Source organism: Zootoca vivipara, chromosome 6 (assembly GCF_965207765.1).
Source record: "Zootoca vivipara chromosome 6, rZooViv2.hap1.1, whole genome shotgun sequence".
Lineage (NCBI taxonomy): Eukaryota > Metazoa > Chordata > Lepidosauria > Squamata > Lacertidae > Zootoca > Zootoca vivipara.
This window is the reverse complement of record NC_142589.1, coordinates 85,925,040-85,944,622: the sequence shown is the minus strand read 5'-3', so window position 1 is coordinate 85,944,622 and position 19,583 is coordinate 85,925,040. Positions and strand designations below refer to the sequence as shown.

General features: G+C 49.3%; 1 protein-coding gene across 7 annotated transcripts; it reads right to left on the bottom strand.

The window, feature by feature from the left end:
- Positions 1–601: 601 nt before the first annotated feature.
- JSRP1 (junctional sarcoplasmic reticulum protein 1) lies at positions 602–17,493 on the bottom strand. 7 transcript variants are annotated; one of them, XM_088672933.1, is made up of 8 exons: positions 16,977–17,132; positions 10,865–10,988; positions 10,332–10,378; positions 7,423–7,771; positions 5,629–5,766; positions 3,123–3,202; positions 1,913–1,975; positions 602–1,882 (listed from the first exon to the last, which is right to left on the bottom strand). In XM_088672933.1, exons 2-8 carry the CDS (start codon positions 10,965–10,967, stop codon positions 1,343–1,345), a joined length of 1,320 nt encoding a protein of 439 aa, XP_088529059.1. In that variant the 5' UTR covers positions 10,968–10,988; positions 16,977–17,132; the 3' UTR covers positions 602–1,342. The 7 variants fall into 7 exon arrangements, with proteins under 7 accessions (XP_088529059.1, XP_034976487.3, XP_034976486.3 ...); XM_088672934.1 differs by having other exon boundaries at positions 603–1,879; XM_088672935.1 differs by having other exon boundaries at positions 603–1,873.
- Between the last annotated feature and the right edge of the window lie 2,090 nt (positions 17,494–19,583).

Sequence of the window (19,583 nt, the reverse complement as noted above, 5' to 3'; positions counted from 1 at the left end):
AGATGGAGGACCCCTCTGTTTATAAGAGGCATTCCACTCTGAGAGTGGGGAACCCCTCTTCTCAAATCCGGGATGGGGGAAAACCTGTATCCCTCCAGATACTGGATTCCTCTATTTCAGACATGTCCAAAGTCCGGCTCAGGGGCCAAATCCGACCCGCTGATCAGTTTAATCCAGCCCCACCGGCAGTTTCTTTCCTGGGCGGTTATGTCACTCCCGCCCGCTGTTTTGTTTCTCCCTCTGTATAGCCTGTGATCTGAGCCAAAAGAAGGTATATGAAAAGTATTCTGTGACTAATCATTTAAAAAGGTCCGGAACTCTGGGGAAAAAATCCTTTAAAAAGGTCAACAACTTCAATACTTCAACCCTAAAAAAAAGGTCAGCAACTTTGGTCGGCCCTCATGCATGTTCACTTCATCAAATCTGGCCCTCTTTGAAAAAGGTTTGGACACCCCTGCTCTATTTGGGTGAAATAGAGCAGCATTTGGAAAATCTGTGCCCCTCCAGTTACCCTTAGGTTATACCTCCCAGCAGCCCCAGAAGGCAGAATTGCCCAATGGTCAGGGATCCTCAGGGGATCGTCGCTGCGTGGAAGAAAAAGAAGAGTCTATCCTATAAGTCTGAAACGTTTATTTAACGGCTGTATTATAAACAGATTTAAGCCAAAGAGAATAGTTCTTTTAAAGGGAAAAACTGAGAACATTGGCTGAAGAATAAAAAGGTTGGGAGCTGAATTTAAGACTGCAAACACGATGAACGGAGAGGAATCAGGATTTGCACCACCTCTGAAAAACTGCTTTGTGACAGAGGAGGAATGGATGCTTCAATCTGTCTTGTTTTCAGGCACTAATGTATGGGGTGTGGATGTGTGAACCAACCCCACTGCTTATGGGGTGAGATCTCAAGGTTTTGAGCGGTGGGGTCTTCCATCTACCAAAGCAGCAGAGTCTAGCACTTAAGGCCTCATCGTCCGTCCCAAGCCGGTTTAGCAAACACTGCAACTTCTCCTTGCCGTTGCGGGGTGCCTCCCCCCTGCCCTGTTATTTGGCGGGGGGAAGGCAAAGGCGTGAACACCCAAAAACAGAGAGAAGAGAATGGGGTGGGGGGGTGGGAGAGGCTTTCTTGAGGTCAGAGTGCAGAGGGATCTCCTGGGCAGGCAAGTCCTTGGCCGTGGCCCACGATACCTCTGCAGGTGGGAGGGCCTCGGTATTACAAGTCTGGGAAGTGGGACCAAGTGTGAGACGCAAGTGAGTCTCGCACTGCTTCAGAGTCGCCTGTTCGAGGGTGCCGGGAGGGGGTGCAGGAGGCGTTTTGGAGCACTGCTTCCCACGGCGGAGGGGTCTCAGTCGTGCCGCCTTGCGGGCTTGTGCAGAGGGAAGAGCGGGCGCTGCACCTGCCAGGGCTTCCGGCCTCTCTGCTCGTGGGGGTGGGCCGTGTGGTCCCGCTCGGGCTTGGCGAGGGAGCGCTCTTTCCCGCGGTCGCGCCCCTCCTTGGGGCGCCCCTTCCCTTCGTCCTGCTTGTGGGCCTTGGCTTCGGGTTTGGGTTGTCGGCTCCTCCTCTCCTCGCGCTGAGGCCGCTGCTCTTTCCCCTTCCCCTCCCGCGGAGACCGCTTGCTGCGAACAGGCTCCTCATCTTCCTCTTCCTCTTCCTCTGGGTCCTTGCGACCTTTCTGGGACTTCTCCTTAGAGACCCTCTCTCTCCGGGTCGCTTTCTCCGGCCTTTTCCTCTGTTTTACTTCAGCTCCTCCCCCTCTCTCATCTAGCTCCTCCTCTTCCTCTGGCTCCTCCTCTTCCTCTGGCTCCTCCTCTTCCTCTTCTGTGGGCTCCTCCTCTTCGACTTCTATGGTTTCCTCTTCCTCCTCCTCCTCCTCCTCCTCCTCCTCCTCCTCCTCCTCCTCCTCCTCCTCCTCCTCGATGTCAGGTGGTTCGTCCATGTCCGACCAGTTCAGCCACCTCTCGTAAAACCAGAGTTCTTCCTGGAATGGGAAGAAAACACACACACAACGGGTGTCACCAGAAACGGCCTCCGGATGTTGCGGGCCCACAGCTCCCATCACTGGTGGGCATCCAGCAACATTTGGAGGAAGACAAGTCTAAGAAAAAGCTATTATTCTGCCTCGAGGTCACAAAGTAGTTTATACTATCCCAGTACTGTACGTTTCTGAGCACAATTCAAAGTGTTGGTGCTGACCTTTAAAGCCCTAAACGGCCTCGGTCCAGTATAACTGAAGGAGCGTCTCCACCCCCATCGTTCAGCCCGGACACTGAGGTCCAGCGCTGAGGGCCTTCTGGCGGTTCCCTCACTGCGAGAAGCAAAGCTACAGGGAACCAGGCAGAGGGCCTTCTTGGTAGTGGCACCCGCCCTGTGGAACGCCCTCCCATCGGAGATCAAGAAGATAAATAACTACCTGACATTTAGGAAACACCTAAAGCAGGGTCCCCAAACTACGGCCCCCGGGCCGGATGCGGCCCAATTGGCCTCCCAATCCGGCCCGCGACGACCCCCGCCGCCCGCTGCCGCCGCCCGCTCTTACGGCGCGCGGCGGGCGGCGATCTTCGAAATCGGCAAAAAATCGCCGAAAATCCTTTGTGCGCATGCGTATGGGCCTCTCCCAACCCAGAAGAGGTCATTTCCGATGCACTTCCGGGTCGGGGGAGGCCCATACGCATGCGCACAAGCGATTTTCGGCGATTTTTTCCGACCGTGTGCGTGTGCGCATGCGCACGGGCGCGCACTCCCCCGCCCTCCGGCCCGCTGCGCGCACATTCCTCTACCCTCCAGCCCGCCGCGCGGTCGGCGCGGCAGGCACCGGCCCGAAGCCCGGTAAGTCTGGGAACCCCTGACCTAAAGGCAGCCCTGTTTAGGGAAGTTTTTAATCTGTGATATTTTAATGTATTTTGGTATTTGTTGGAAGCCGCCCAGAGTGGCGGGGGAAACCCAGCCAGATGGGCGGGGTACAAAACATTCCCCTTAGAAGTAGCAAGATGGGCGCCGGCCGAGGGCAGATTGCAGTGGTTGTGGCCCCAATTCAGCACCCTCCACCATGGATGGACACAACCTGCTTTTCTGGAATTGGGCATACTTTCCTGCTTTCCATCCACTCATTTGTCATCTCAACTCACCGCTTCCCCAACGCTGCCGTCTTGAGATGTCCAAGCGCTCAGCTCGGCCTCGAGGATTTCCCCGCCGTAGTCGACAATGTCTGTGGGAAATGAGAGGCGACCTTCGATGTGCTCCAATACCAAAAAGTAGGTGCACCTTTTTTTTTTTGCGGATGTTGCAAATCTGGGAATTGGCCACATCCTCCATCTCTGAGATCCTCGTCGGAGATGCTTCACAGCTGAAGCAACACCTCCCTTTTAGCCCCAGGCACCAGCCTTCCTGAATTGGGGGGGAATGGGGATTGAGCCTAGCCAGTGGTGGCCGGGACTGGTTGGAGGGAAGGCAGGGAGCCCGACAGCAGGTGGTGCCACAGACATCAGCAGGCAGAACCCACAGATTGTGGTTGGCAGGTGGAGCTGGATGAGAGTTTGAGAGCTGCCATCCATGTGCCTGTGGGAAGCTACTCAGAGAAGGCCTGTTTGGATCAGGGCCAGGCTGAGAGCCAGGAAGGAGTGGTGCTTGCAGATCCTACTCTGAGTTGCTTCCTTGCTGAAGCAACATCTCCCACTGAGCTCCATGCTCCAGCCTTCCTGGACCCAGGGGCAGTGTTAGAAACACAGGTATATAAGCCAGGTGCCAAATGGCTCCCTGAACCAGGGTTACAGTCGCCAAAATGGAAGACTTGGATTGGGATTGATTCTCAGTTCAGAGGACAACCTTGAGCTCAGTTAAGAGCTTGGAGATCTTAAAAAAGAAAAGTTCACATATCTATTGGCCTAATCCAGGCATCCCCAAACTTCAGCCCTTCAGATATTTTGGACTACAATTCCTTCCCATCATCCCTGACCACTGGTCCTGTTAGCTAGGGATCCTGGGAGTTGTAGGCCAAAACATCTGGAGGGCCGCAGTTTGGGGGTGCCTGGCCTAATCCAACCTCTTTTTCTTAATGGTGACACGGACCATTCATAACGCAAGAATAGGGCCGTGGGGGAAGCGAAGACAAGTGACAACAATTCACTATGATGTTGTTCACTGCTCCTGTTCAGGGTGCACGGAAAAAGCATTTTGGTTCCGGAAATTCATTCTGATTGTGCGGATAGAATATAATAGATTGAATTCTATAGGATGGGGAATTAGTGTGTGAAAACAGACCTGATCCAAGGATCCCCACGCATGCACCTCCAGATGGTGGAGATGGCAGGCAGCATCCTGGCACCCAGATATATCTTCACTTGGTCGCTAATTTCAAACACTGCCTGGAGGGAATCCTCTGGAGAAGAAGCGCCTTCTGTTCTTGACTGGCCAAGCAAGCGACTCAGAGAAGCGCCCCCCTCCCGAAATTAATAGATCTGAGACAGTGGTTCCCAAAACAACTTCGTTGCCTCAAAAAAAAAATCCCCAGAGCCTGCTACCCTATAAAAGTATTATTCAGAATAGATTTGTGTCCGGATTTACACTTTCTGAAATATGGCAACGCTATCTAGTGCCCCCTTGATGCCCCTTCACTTCTTAGCTCCCCCCTAGGTAATCCCAAAATCCCCCACCCAGGGGGGGCAGTACCACCCATTCTGGGAACCACTGATCTTAATAATAGAATAATAGAATCCTAGAGTTGGAAGGGACCCCTGAGGATCATCCAGTCCAACCCCCTGCAATGCAGGAATAGGCAGCTGTCCCTTGCAGGGACCGTACCTGCAACCTTGGCATTATCAGCACCACACTCTAATCCTACTCTGAATATGACTAACATCAGGTACAAGGCAGAATTTGTGCAGTGCTTTTTTAAAAAAAGAACCATGAGGACTAGAAACTTGTGGTTTGGCTGCAACTTGGATAGGACCCCGAGGCCTTTTACTCCTGTGTCTCACTCAACAAATGTGGGGTTTTCCTAATTGCAAAAGGGGGTCCCCGAACAGAAGAAGCCCGCTACCCAAGCGGATAGCTCAGCTGGTTGGAATGTGGTGTCGATAACGCCAAGGCTGCAGGTTCGATCCCTGCATGGGAAATCTGCCTATTCCTGCCTTGGACTAGAACTCAGGGGTCAGCAAACGTTTTCAGCAGAGGGCCGGTCCACTGTCCCTCAGACTTTTTTTGGGGGGGGAGACTATATTTTGAAGGGGGGAAATGAACGAATTCCTATGCCCCACAAACAACCCAGAGATGCATTTTAAATAAAAGGTCACATTCTACTCATGTAAAAACATGCTGATTCCTGGACTGTCCGCGGGCCGGATTTAGAAGGCAATTGGGCCAGATGCGGCCCCGGGGCCTTAGTTTGCCTACCCATGGACTAGAACAGGCACCCCCAAACTGCGGCCCTCCAGATGTTTTGGCCTACAACTCCCATGATCCCTAGCTAAGAGGACCAGTGGTCAGGCGTGATGGGAATTGTAGTCCAAAACATCTGGAGGGCCGAAGTTTGGGGATGCCTGGACTAGAAGATGATCCTCTTGGCGCCTTCCAACTCTACAATTCTATGTTCCAGTAAGAAGCTGGTCACATCCTGAAACCACTATTCTCCCTTACCTTGGACCACCTGGCAGCTGATGCTGAGGAGTGCGAGGCAGGAGGCGACGATGAGGCATTTGTTCAGGGTCAGGCCCTCCCAAGGGAGTGTGTCCTTCGTTGGCGCTGCTTTCCTCTTAGCTGGGATGGTCTTTGTGGCTTCCAGGAGAGAACAGAGAGAGGGAGAGAGTTGGGCACACTTGACCAGCCTGCTGTGACCCAAAGGCCATTTCTGGTGGGTCCAGCAGGGGGCGGGACATTCCGAGGGTCACATGGTGGTGGTGGGAGGGGCCAGAAGCCCCAAAAGTGGGCGGGGTCACCAGGATGTTCAGAAAAGCATTGCTGGACCAGGCAAAAGGGAGCCAGCATCCTGCCCTTTTGGTGGTCACTCAGACACCTCCGGGGGGAATCCACAGGTGAGCAAGAGAGCCAGGGCTGGACAGTATCTGGCCTTCAACATTGCAATATATCATCACCAGCTAAACATCGCAATACACCAGTATATCGCAATGTCTGGAATAAGGGTGGAACTGTGTAGAGGCAAACAGGAGGGCATCACCAGCTAAACATCGTGAAATACTGATACAGTGGTGCCTCGCTTAATGAATTCCCTGCTTAACGAAATTTCCACTTAACGAAAGGATTTTTCGAGCGGAGGTTGCCTCGCTAGACGAATGCGTTTTACGAAAAAATTGTCTAGCGAATCGCAGTTTCCCATAGGAATACATTGAAATTCAATTAATGCGTTCCTATGGGCAAAAAAAATTCAAAAAAAAATTCAATGTGTTCCTATGGGATTCGCTAGACGAATTTTTCGCTATAAGAAAAGACCCGTGGAACAAATTAATTTCGTCTAGCGAGGCACCACTGTATATCACTATGTCCGAAATGAAGAAGGAACTATGTAGAGACATTGGCCGGCTTCTCCTACATCCCGGTTTCTCCTACATCACGATTTTTGCACCACACACACTACATGATTCGCGATATATTGCCATGTCACAAACTATGAAGCCAATATCATGATATGGACTTGAAACCAGTTTTGGACAATCTATTGCCCAGCCTTAACACACATCATGATTTGCAATATTTTGCCAGGCCAAAAAATTATGAAACCGATATCACGCTATGGACTTTAAACCAGTTTTGGATGATATATTGATATATTACCCAGCCCTAATGAGCACAAGTGCCCCCTTGTTTGTGTTCCCTGTTGCTCATCTCCCTTGTTCCCCTACCCTCTTGGTTGTTCCCCGCCCTCCAAACCAAGAAAGCTGTCTGGACAGGCACACACACATGCTACAAGGAGGGAAGGACCTTGAGGACTAGCCTCTTACTGTAGTTTTAAGGAAAAGGCCACAGTAGAACAGCTGCTCTGCATGCAGAAGGTCCTGGGTTCAATTCTCACTGTCTCCCAGTAGGGCTGGGAATGCCCTCTGTTTGATATCCTGGAGAGAGGCTTCCTGGTTTAAATCAGCTCCGGACCATGAAGGAAAGGACCATAATCTCACGCAGAAATTCCCAAAATCAATCCTCAGCATCTCCAGGTTGAGCTCGAAAAGATTCCAATGTCTGAAACCCTGGAGAGCTGCTGCCAGTCAGTGTAGACAGCCCTGAGCTACATGGAATAATGGTCCGACTCAGTCTAAGGAAGCTTCCTATGCTGCAAAGGTGAAGGTGAGAAACCCACCCTCCTGCCCCTTGGCCTTGATCCAAATCCAGCCCCCCCCCAAGCCCCTGCAGTTTCTGCCTTTACAAATAGGAAGCAATGCTGTCGCCACGTGTGCATCTGGCCCCAAGGAAACTGCATACCTGCTGGAGCTGCAGGCCGCGCTTTCTCTGCCGGCTTCTCTGCCCGTGCCACCTTCTCAACTCGGGGCGCCTTTTCCGCTCGGTGCGCCTTCTCAGCCACCTTCTCCATCCCTGAGGTTTTTTCTGCTCGGGGCGCCCTCTCGACCACCCTTTCAGCCCGCAGGACTTTTTCCGCCACTTGCTCGGCTCGGGGCTGTTTTGCGGGAACCTTTCCGGGAGCCGGGGGCTCCTCCACTTCCAGCGACGGCTCGGGAAGCGTGGAGGAAGCTGCTTCTCCGATGCTGTCCACGAACTCATCGAGATCTTGCTCCACCACGTGAAGCCTGTCTACATCCTTCCTCTCTATACCCTGAAGTGGGAGGAAATCCAGTTGTTTATTTCACCTGAAGACGTTTTCTAAAATAATACATGCTATGGGCTCATAGAATCATAGAATCGTAGCATTGGAAGGGACCCCAAGAGTCATCTAGCCCAGGCACCCCCAAACTTCGGCCCTCCAGATGTTTTGAACTACAATTCCCATCATCCCTAGGGATCATGGGAGTTGTAGGCCAAAACATCTGGAGGGCCGCAGTTTGGGGGTGCCTGATCTAGCCCAACCCCCTGCAATGCAGGAATCTCAGCTAAAGCATCCATGACAGATGGCTATCCAACTTCTGCTTAAAAACCTCCAAGGAAAGATAGTCTACCGCCTCCTTTTCACTGTCAAACAGCTCTTACTGTCAGAATTTTTTTCCTGATGTTTAGTCGGAATCTCCTTTCTTGTAACTTGAAGAACATCCGGGTTCCTGGGTTCGAGTCCCACCCTCCGGAGCAGGAGAAAACAAGCTTGCTCCATGTGACAGCCTTTGACATATTGGAAGATGGCTATCTATCTCCTCTCTGTCTCCTCTTTTTCAGGCTAAACACACCCAGCTCCTTCAACCGTTCCTCACAAGGCTTGGTTTCCTGAATCATCTTGGCTGCCCTCCTCTGCACACCTTTCGGCTGCGTCAACATCTTCTTTAAATGGTGGTGCCCAGAATTGGACACAGTAGTAAGCTGATTTCTTCCCCATATAAATCAATGTGTATGACTGTTCATTAATTTCAATAGTTGCATCCCATGTTAAACAACTGAGGGGGGGACAGGAGCCCCCCCCCATTCCTGATCTAGGAAGTCGCATTTCTCTGCTGCATGGAAGAAACGGAACAATGCCTCTATTCCAAAGAGGCCTTCTCTCCAGAAATGCATCTTCTTCCATCAGGGATGGGGGAACCTGTCTCCCCAGGTGTTGCTGTTTTCTAACTGCCACGTAGTTCTCTCCCCCCCCCATTTTATCCTCACAACAGCCCTGCAAGGTAGGTCAAGATGAATGGCCCAAGGCCCACCCACAAGCAAATGGATGAGCATGGGGTGGTGGGATTTGAATCCTGGGTCTCCCCATCTCTAAACCAACCACTGCACCTCACTGCCTCTCAATACGGAGATAACCATTTCTGGCACTTTGCAGAGGGAGATTTCCAGGCGGGACTTGGAGAGGAGATCCAAGAGGAAGTTCCTTTAAATTTCAAGGAGGCTGTTGCGATGGTTTACGGCTCTGTATAGCAAATGATACAATAGAAGCCTTTGTGTGCGTGTGTCCGTTTGATTGGAATTTCAGGGTCCTTGGCTGCTGTTTTCAGCCTGCCTCAGATAAGATACTTTGCATTGTGGGTTGTGCCACTTGGGGAAAGGGAATTTGGCTGTCTTCACACACACACACACACACACACACACACACACACACACACACACACACACTTGGGCTTCCCATTGGAGCTTCTGATGAGAGCAGGGTTCTAGACTAGAGAGGTCAGTGGCCTGATCCAGCAGGCTGTGTGCGTTATACAGGGTTGACCAATGATATCACAGACTCATTGAGTTGGAAGGGACCCTGAGGATCATCTAGCCCAACCCCTTGCAACGCAGGAAATCTTTTGCCTCATATGGGACTTGAACCCACCACCCTGAGATTAAGAGTTTCATGCTCTATCAACTGAGCTACCGAGAGTTTGGGGGGGGAAAGGGCTGTAGCTGATTGGGAACGCCCATCATTTGCATTCAGAGCCGGCACAAGGCATCTTTCTTGGTTTCCTACTTAAAGCCAGTTCCTTGAGGACTAGAATCTTGCTCTGTCCCAGGAACAGCTGCAAGGAGGGAGGAGGGAGGACAAGGGTCAAAAACCAGCTCAGCCACAAACAGGCTGCCTGAGCTGTTCAGCAGGACAGCTTGTCCTTAGGCTGGTGAGCTCACGCAGGAACAATGTTGGGACAGGCTGCCAAGCGCCAGTCTCTCCTCTCGAGGGACAGGAGGGATTCTTTTTCTCATTATTATCATCATTATTTCATCCATTAATTGCTTCCTATGAAGTTGGTGCTGGGAGTCTCTTTGAGGGGGGTCTGTAGGAAGCAATTAATAAATGAAATGATGATGATAACGAGAAAAAGAACCCCCGCCATCCCCTGGGAGGAGAGATCATGCTTAATTTTTTATTAAAACAAAACAAATTAACTCCAAATTACTGAATGCAAATTTAAAAGTTATTCTGCTGCTTTTGACAGTTGTGATGTCATCCAAAGAATCTCGGGAACTGTAGTTTGATAAGGGTGTTGAGAGTTGTTAGGAGACACTTATATTCCCCCCCCCAGCTACAATTCCCAGAGATCCCTGGGAAGAGGGATGGGAACTGTAGCTCTCTGAGGGGAACAGCGGGGTCTCCTAACATCTCTCAGCACCCTTAACAAACTACAGCTCCCAGAATCCTTTGGGGGAAGTCGCAACTGTTAAAGGGGCAGAAATGCTGCTTTAAATGTGAGGTGTGGATGTGGGCCGAGAGAGGACTTGGGAAGCAAGGGTCTTAAAGCATTGCCAAATGCGGTCGTACTTACGTTTGGGGTGGTGTTTATTTCTTCTTTGCTTAGCGGTATTGCGGCATCTGTTAAAGAAACATTCACCAATTAGCATGACTTTAATGGTGGGAGCTGTGGGAGATGATGGGGGAGATGATTATCACGGCCAGGTGAGCCTGACCTGACTTTGGCTTTCCTCTTCCCTCCTCCTCTGTCCTTCCTTTTGTGTCATGTCCATGAGATTAAGAGCCTGGGGGCTGACTTATCTTTTAATACCTGCATACAAAAACGCTCCTAAACACCAGTTGCTGGAAACTGCAGGAGGGGAGAGGCTCTCGTTCAGATACAGTACTGCTTGTGGGTTTCCCATAATAGGCCCCTGTGAGAACAGGATGCTGGACAAGATGGGCCTTTGGCCTGACCCAACAGCCTCGCCTTCTGTTCTCATGTTCTTCTGAAAGGGCGTAAGTTGCTTAGGTTCCCTAAGCCATGCTCATATCTCTGCATAGCAGGGGGTTGGGCTAGATGACCCGTGGGTCCCTTCCAACTCTACAATTCTATAATCAAAATACCTTCTTTTATCTCCTCCTTCAATGGCTTCTGGACCGGAGGCTCTTTCAGAGAATCTGGAGACTCCTCGCTCCGCTCCAGGATCTCGCAGGGACCCGTCGCCATGTCGTCACCGAGGAACCCTTGCTAAACGCAACAGGAGGAACGAGGCAGAGGTCTGTTGTCAGCATGCGGACCAGGTTAAGTCACGAAACAAGCAGAAGCGACCAGAGCCGTGCAAATCCCAGTTGGACTGCAACTTTTGCGCGTACTGTCTCCGAACAACTCTCAGCACCCTTAAATTACAGTGGTACCTCGACTTACGGATTTAATCCGTTCCGAACAGACCTTCATAAGTCGAAAAAAGTAAGTCGAAACCAGTGGGGAATTTTTTTTAAAAAAAAATCGTAAGTCGAAAAAATCCTATCTAAACCGCATCCAAAATGGCGGACGGAACTCTGTTCGTAACTTGAAACATTCGTAGGTCGAGTCATTCGTAAGTCGAGATACCACTGTACAGGATTCATTGGGGCGGGGAGTTGAAACATGGTTCTTTAAAGTGGTACAAGGCTGGTTTCAATGCATAGTGCAGAGGGGCCCTTTATTGATCTATTGTGTAAGTGTCCGGAGGTGGTTGGAAGATGTATGATGGCTAATGGACTAAGTTTAATGTTTATGGGGGACGGGGCGGGCAGGTGTGGGGGACTTCCTGGTCCTGAATGAGGTCACTGTGCCCCTGAAGGACCAGGTGTGCAGCCTGGGAGTCATTTTGGACTCACAGCTGTCCATGGAGGTGCAGGTCAATTACGGTATCTGTCCAGGGGGGCTATCTGGTGTGCCGGTTGAGACCCTCCCTGCCTGCAGACTGTCTCGCCAGAGTGGTACATGCCTTGGTTATCTCCCACTTGGACTACTGCAATGTGCTCTACGTGGGGCTACCCGGAAACTGCAATTAATCCAGAATGCGGCAGCTAGACTGGTGACTGGGGGCGGCCGCTGGGATCAGATAACACCGGCCCTAAAGGTCCCTATTTTCATCCGAGAAATGTTGGAGGGTATGGGGTTATGCGACCCCCGAGCCAAGGAGATAAGTAACTGTACAACTTTTAGGAGATGTCTGAAGGCAGCCCTGGATAGGGAAGGGTTTTTTAAATGTATAATGTTTTATTATGGTTTTGTATATGCTGGAAGCCACCCAGAGTGGCTGGGGCAAATAATAATATTATTACAGTATTATTAAGGCTCCTGTCCCAAAAGTGGAGAATTGGTTCTAAATCTAGGAGATTCCCATTTTAAAAATACCGAATCCTATTGGAGGGGTGGGGCAGGTGGGCGGGGGTGTAAGTAATATCCCAGGGCCTTAAACGGCAGTCCAGTTTCCACCCCACCTCTCCTGGAGGATGCCACAGGCTTCATTCACACTTGCATATGTCAAACCAGAGCCTTGGCTGTGCAGTCATCGTCAAAAACCCCATGGCAGCCTTCTAAGAATAGGGATCTGAAACCCAGTACGCTGGACCGCGTCCAACCTGCAAAACGAACAGCCCCATTTCCCCGTCCCGTTCACAGCCCAAGCAGGTGTTCAGAGACCCAAGAGGAGCCTCGTCAGCCTCCTCCCTAGGAGCAGCGGGAAAGAGTTGTCAGATTAGGCACCTGGGAGACCCGGGTTCGAATCCTGTTCCCTGTCTCAGCCACAAGCTCACTGGGTGTGCCTGCTGTTCCTCTTTTAATAAACTGATTTACTAACAACAACAACAACAACAACAACAACAACAACAACAACGTGCAAAAAAGACAAGCAATCAAAAGATTTTAAACCTTAAAGCGCCACAGCTCGGAAAGACAAAAGTATAAACATACAGTGTTGCTCCAAAGGGAGGACAAAGGGTTAACTCATGCAAACATAGAATTATAGAATTGTAGAGTCGGAAGGATCATTTAGTCCAACCCCCTGCAATGCAATGCAGGAATATGCAGCTGTCGCATACGGGGATCGAACTTGCAACCTTGGGGCTATCAGCACCACACTCTAGCCCACTGAGCTGCCCTTTACAAATAATAAAGATTCATTAAAAAAATCAAAGCATTCTCCACCTGCAAGCTTCATCACTATTGAGAATAAAGGTTCTAATAAAGGTAAAGTACCCCTGACACAGACGACTCTGGAGTTGCGGCGCTCATCTCGCATAACTGGCCAAGGGAGCTGGAATTTGTCCACAGACAGCTTCCAGGTCATGTGGCCAGCATGACAAAGCCGCTTGTGGCGAACCAGAGCAGCGCACGGAAACTCCGTTTACCTTCCCGCCGGAGCGGTAGCTATTTATCTACTTGCACTTTGACGTGCTTTCGAACTGCTAGGTTGGCAGGAGCTGGGACCGAGCAACGGGAGCTCACCCCGTCGCGGGGATTCGAACCGCCGACCTTCCGATCAGCAAGCCCTAGGCTCTGTGGTTTAGACCACAGCGCCACCCGCATCCTTCTAAGGTTCTAACAAATATCTTAAATAAGCCAGGTGTTTGCATATACCGGCGGCATAAAATCGTGCCGTATATTACCAAAAAAATGCTTTGAGTTTGTGATATACCTTTTGGAGAAGGGCAGTTCCCAGACAATCCAGCAACCCATTCCAACAATCCAAATGATTTATTATCAATTATTATTATCACTGATTGCATTTATACACCACCTTTTTCTCCAGTAATTTCAAGGTGGCACACATGGTTGTTCCATTCACAACGGGGTAGGTTGGTCTGGGAGGCAGCGACTGGCTCCCAAAGGTAAGCTTGGGGATTCAAACTCAGGTCTCCCATGTCCTAGTCTGACACTCTGTTGTCTCTCTCCATTTAGCCTACTCCACAGGGTGGTTGTACGAGAATGAAACACGGAGGGATGAAGATTCTGCATGCTGCTTTCAGCAGCCTGGCAAAGGGGCAATAAAAAAATTTAAAAAACCGGAGGTGGGAAGGCTTTCAATTTTGGGGACTGACATAATTTTTGAGCTGCCTTATGCTGCCCCATGGAAGAGGGAGCAAACTTGCTTTCCCCTGTTCTGTAGGGTGGGACTTGAATCTCTGGCTTAAAGTTAGAAGAAAGGAGATTCTGACTAAACATCAGGAAAAACTTTCTGACAATAAGAGCTGCTCGACCGTGGGATGGAAGGTGTTGGAGTCTCCTTCCTTGGAAGTTTTTAAAGCAGAGGTTGGCTGGCCACCTGCCCTGTATGCTTTAGTATACAGATCCCTGCATTGCAGGGGGTTGGACTGGATGACCCTTGGGGGTCCCTTCCAACTCTATGATTATATGACTCTATAAGTCAGAGCGCTCTTCCAGTCTAGTTCAGCATCACCTGCAGGGGCTCTCTGAGATTTCAAGGTGGGCACCCATCCCCAGCTCTGCCGGGAGGTGCTGGGGACCGAACCTGCCGCCTTCTGCATGCCAAGCAGGTGCCCAACGACTGAGTTATGGCCTTTCCTCTTAACAAACAACAGGACAAGACTCCAGTCCTCAATCAAATCACATTCTTATGCTACTTATTTAAACTGAATTCAGTTGTACCTCGACTTACAAACGACTCGACAACCGAATTTTTCGACTTACGAATGGGGCAAATGGCCGCACGCTTACGAATTCCTCGATATCCGAACTGAAACCACGGCAGTTCTAGATAGGGTTTTTTCGACTTATGAATTTTTAGATGGGGTTGCTTCGAGGTACGACTTTTTCCGTTCCCAGTGCATTCCTACGGGAAATCGCGTTTCCAATGGCGCTTTTCGACTTACGAATTTTTCGACCTACGAAGGTGCCTTCGGAACGGATTAAATTCGTAAGTCGAGGCACCACTGTATTGATTTAATTGGATCTGTCCCAAATGTGAACAAAACACCTATGCTCGTTTAACAGAAGAAGATTCCCCGTATAGACGCTCAACCTTGGATTTTGGCAGACTTTCAGCTGCTGGTGATTCCACAGCAGAGGAGCAGACAGTGAGAATCTCACTGTGCTCCTGACTGGGGAGGCCCAATATGGCCCATGGAGCCCACCCTGTATTATTATTATTATTATTATTATTATTATTATTATTATTATTATTATTTATACCCCGCCCATCTGGCCGGGTCTCCCCAGCCACTCTGGGCGGCTTCCAACAGAAAAATAAAACACAATAATCTATTAAACATTAAAAGCCTCCCTGAACAGGGCTGCCTTCAGATGTCTTCTAAAAGTCTGGTAGTTGTTTTCCTCTTTGACATCTGTTGGGAGGGCGTTCCACAGGGCGGGCGCCACCACCGAGAAGGCCCTCTGCCTACCGGTAGTTCCCTGCAACTTGGCTTCTCATAACGAGGGAACCGCCAGAAGGCCCTCGGTATTATTATTATTATTCACGCATCTGACTGGGTTGCCCCAGCCACTTTTGGTGGCTTCCAGCAAAACATAAAAACACCACAAGACATCAAAAACAACAAAAACTTCCTTATTTATGTGCACAACGACACCAAGATGAACAGCAAAGATTAGAGACCAAAATGAGGACAAATTCCTTGAGGACTGGAGAGCTTGTGCTGAGTATTTAAAGAACTACAGTACTGTGTGGAGATGAAAACGCAAGCAGGATTTGAAATATGAGGATCATAATTAATTATTAAGGTAAATTGGTTAGCATGGAACCAGGCAGAGGGCCTTCTCGGTAGTGGCACCTGCCCTGTAGAACGCCCTCCCAGCAGATGTCAAGGCAATAAGTAACTGTTTTACTTTTAGAAGACAACTGTTTAGGGAAGTTTTTAATGTTTGATGCTGTACTGTTTTTAATATTCGGTTGGAAGCCGCCCAGAGTGGCTGGGGAAACCCAGCCAGATGGGTGGGGTATAAATAATAAATTAATTTATTATTATTATTATTATTAATTATTATTATTATAGAATATTGTATGTGAAATATGCAACATTCAAGGGTAAATATGGAAACCATGGAAGGGGGGGACAGGAAGTCAGTGAATAAAACACTTTATCTCCCTATTTTCGTAGGAGAAGTGTTGGATAAATGTCCTGTTCACATCAACACACTTTTGCTAGAATATGTAATGCACATTTCTACACACACACACACACACACACACACACACACACACACACACACACCCACCAATAATCCTGTTAACTGTAGCTTACTCCTCACAGAGGTGCTTAGGTTCCCAGCAAACTTACCGTATTTTTCCGGTAAGTTTTTCTCAACCCAAAAATTCTGTTCAAAATTGGGCCTCGTCTTATACACAGGTAGTGCTGAGGGGTGTTTTCTTAATTTGGAGAACCCAAAAATAGGGGGCGTCTTATACATGGGGGCGTCTTATACACGGAAAACTACGGTAACTAATCAGAGTTCACAAGATTCTTTGGTGTTGGTGTGAGTGTGCGCACACATGCGTGCTTTAAATGTTCTTGGTGTCTGCGCCAGATATAAAGACTCCCTCCAAATCCTTATGTTTTTAACCTATTTGTTATGATTACATTTTTTCGGATCAAGCTTTTGAATGTTGTTAGACACCTTGACTCCCTCACCTTTAATCCGGCACCTAGGTGGGTTCCATTACCATTATAAGAGAACAAGGGCGAGTTCTGGAACCTCTCTCTCGTTATTTATTATTATTATTATTATTATTATTATTATTATTATTATTATTATTATTATTATTCACCCTTCATCTTAAGGTGCCAGGAGCGCCACAGCAATTAAAACGCAACTTTAAATATTAGAACACAACATTAAAAGCAATTGGGAACAATTCAACGTTGCAGAAATAAGCCGGGTCCTAGAAATACACCACTCAAGCAGGTTGGAGAGGTGAGCATTCCTCAACGTTTGCCAAAAGCTGTATAACGAAGGTGCCAGGTGTTCCTCGGCTGCCAATCACCTCGAGGCACAGGTAAAAGGCGATTGCGTTGATTAATCTATTAATTTCATTGACCCCCAGTAATCAATAACCACTGGTTTGGAAGCGGGCAGAAGTTAATACACACGCAGCCTCTTTGCCTGTTTCTTCCCAACGTCCATGGTTACTGGGCCAGGAACACGTCGAGGTTCGCCTGCTTCAAAAAATGGAAATAATAACAGAGTGCAATATATATTTATATTTATATATACCTTGCCAGCTTCATGCCTGCATTTGATTTCTCAGATGCGGAGCAGCCTTCGCCACAGCTCCCAGGGAGCTGGAGTGGGGCTTTTGCGTCGAAGGCTGCCGACTCGACATCAAAGCGTCACCCAAAAATAGTTTCCTTCCCCATCCCGGGTGACCCGTGGAAGGCGGCCCAGCTGGAATCTAGCCGGAGCGGCTGATCGCAAGCCAGCGAAAGGGGAAAATGAATCTCTGGGAGATCCAGGCAGGCTGGCCGAAGGTTCGTGGGATTGTTGCAAACAGACATGCAGACAGACGTGGTTCAGAAACCAGAAGCTGAGAGTGCTAAGACGCAGGCAGACAGACAGACAGACGGCATGCAGTTCATACCCAGGGCCTTTAAATCCGGCCGTCTGGCCTTCAGATTGTCGCCTGGATCAATCCTGCCCTATCTCTCTCTCTCTGTGTGTGTGTCTCTCTGCACAGCTGAAATATACAGCAACAGGTGTCCTTCCCTTCCGAGGAAAATTCCAGCCAATGACGGGGACTTTGCCACAGTTTCATTTTTCGAAAGGCAAGGGGCTTTGCCCTGGTGGGTGGGAAGGAAAATTGGGATGTCAAGACGACGACAACGAAGAAGAAGAAGAAGAAGAAGAAGAAGAAGAAGAAGAAGAAGAAGAAGAAGAAGAAGAAGAAGAAGAAGAAGAAGAAGAAGAAGAAGAAGAAGAAGAAGTTGTTTCTCTGGGTGCCTTCCAACATATTCTAAAACATAATACGTAAACATTAAACGAATCTGATTAAACATTAAACTAACATCTCAGACTAATCTGATCTCATTTTTTTGACAGAATTACAAGTCTGGTAGATGAAGGGAACGCCGTGGATGTAGCCTATCTTGATTTCAGCAAGGCCTTTGACAAGGTGCCCCATGATATTCTTGTAAAGAAGCTGGTAAAATGCGGGCTAGACAATGCTACCATTCAGTGGATTTGTAACTGGTTGACTGACCGTACCCAAAGGGTGCTCATCAATGGCTCCTCCTCATCCTGGAGAGAAGTGAGTAGTGGGGTGCCACAGGGTTCTGTCTTGGGCCCAGTCTTGTTCAACATCTTTATCAATGACTTGGATGATGGGCTTGAGGGCATCCTGATCAGGTTTGCAGATGACACCAAATTGGGAGGGGTGGCTAATACCCCAGAGGACAGGATCACACTTCAAAATGACCTTAACAGGTTAGACAACTGGCAGGGCCGTCTTAAGCACCTCTGGCGCCGTGGTGCGACGGATCCCTCCGGCACCCCCCCCCATTTCCCAGCGCGGCGGGCGGGCTCAGCGTGCAGCGCGGCTGCCGAGGGCGCTGCTGTGCGGCGGAGCGGCCAGTGGGCGGGCGGGCGGGCAGGCGCAGCTGCATGGCGCCCCCCCTGGTGGGCCCACACCGTGGCACGCTGCACCACCCAGCCTGGCTGTAGGGCTGGCCCTGACAACTGGGCCAAAGCAAACAAGATGAATTTTAACAGGGAGAAGTACTACACTTGGGCAAAAAAAATGAAAGGCACAAATACAGGATGGGTGACACCTGTCTTGAGAGCAGTACATGTGAAAAGGATCTAGGAGTCTTGGTAGACCACAAACTTGACATGAGTCAACACTGTGATGCAGCAGCTAAAAAAGCCAATGCAATTCTGGGCTGCATCAATAGGATTATATTGTCTAGTTCAAGGGAAGTAATAGTACCACTATATTCTGCTCTGGTCAGACCTCACCTGGAGTACTGTGTCCAGTTCTGGGCACCACAGTTCAAGAAGGATACTGACAAGCTGGAACGTGTCCAGAGGAGGGCAACCAAAATGGTCAAAGACCTGGAAACGATGCCTTATGAGGAACGGCTTAGGGAGCTGGGTATGTTTAGCCTGGAGAAAAGATTAAGGGGTGATATGATAGCCATGTTCAAATATATAAAAGGATGTCATATAGAAGAGGGTGAAAGGTTGTTTTCTGCTGCTCCAGAGAAGCAGACACGGAGCAATGGATTCAAGCTACAAGAAAGAAGATTCCACCTAAACATTAGGAAGAACTTCCTGACAGTAAGAGCTGTTCAGCAGTGGAATTTGCTGCCAAGGAGTGTGGTGGAGTCTCCTTCTTTGGAGGTCTTTAAGTGGAGGCTTGACAGCCATCTGTCAAGAATGCTTTGATGGTGTTTCCTGCTTGGCAGGGGGTTGGACTGGATGGCCCTTGTGATCTCTTCCAACTCTATGATTCTACCGTATGAATCTAGTTTATTATATGCCCTTCACGCTAAGGTCCAAGGGCAGGTTACAACAATTTAAAATGCAACATTTAAAAGCAGTTCGTTAAAACATAACCACAGCTGCTTATATTAAAGTTCTATTTCCAATCTTTCTGCAGGGTGTCAAAAAGCTAAAGCAAGGCTGTAGTCCTCATGATCCTGAATAAAGATCTGATTTAAACAGGAACAAGAGCAGCTGCTATTATCTAGCTCAATGATGTCTACACTGACAGGCAGAGGTTCTCAGGCCGGGAATGTTCCCAGTCATGCCTAGAGATGTTGGGGATTGGCGCTTCTGGGTGCAAAGCAGCTTTTCTGCAGCTGATTCCCTTGTGGTCCCTTGCGA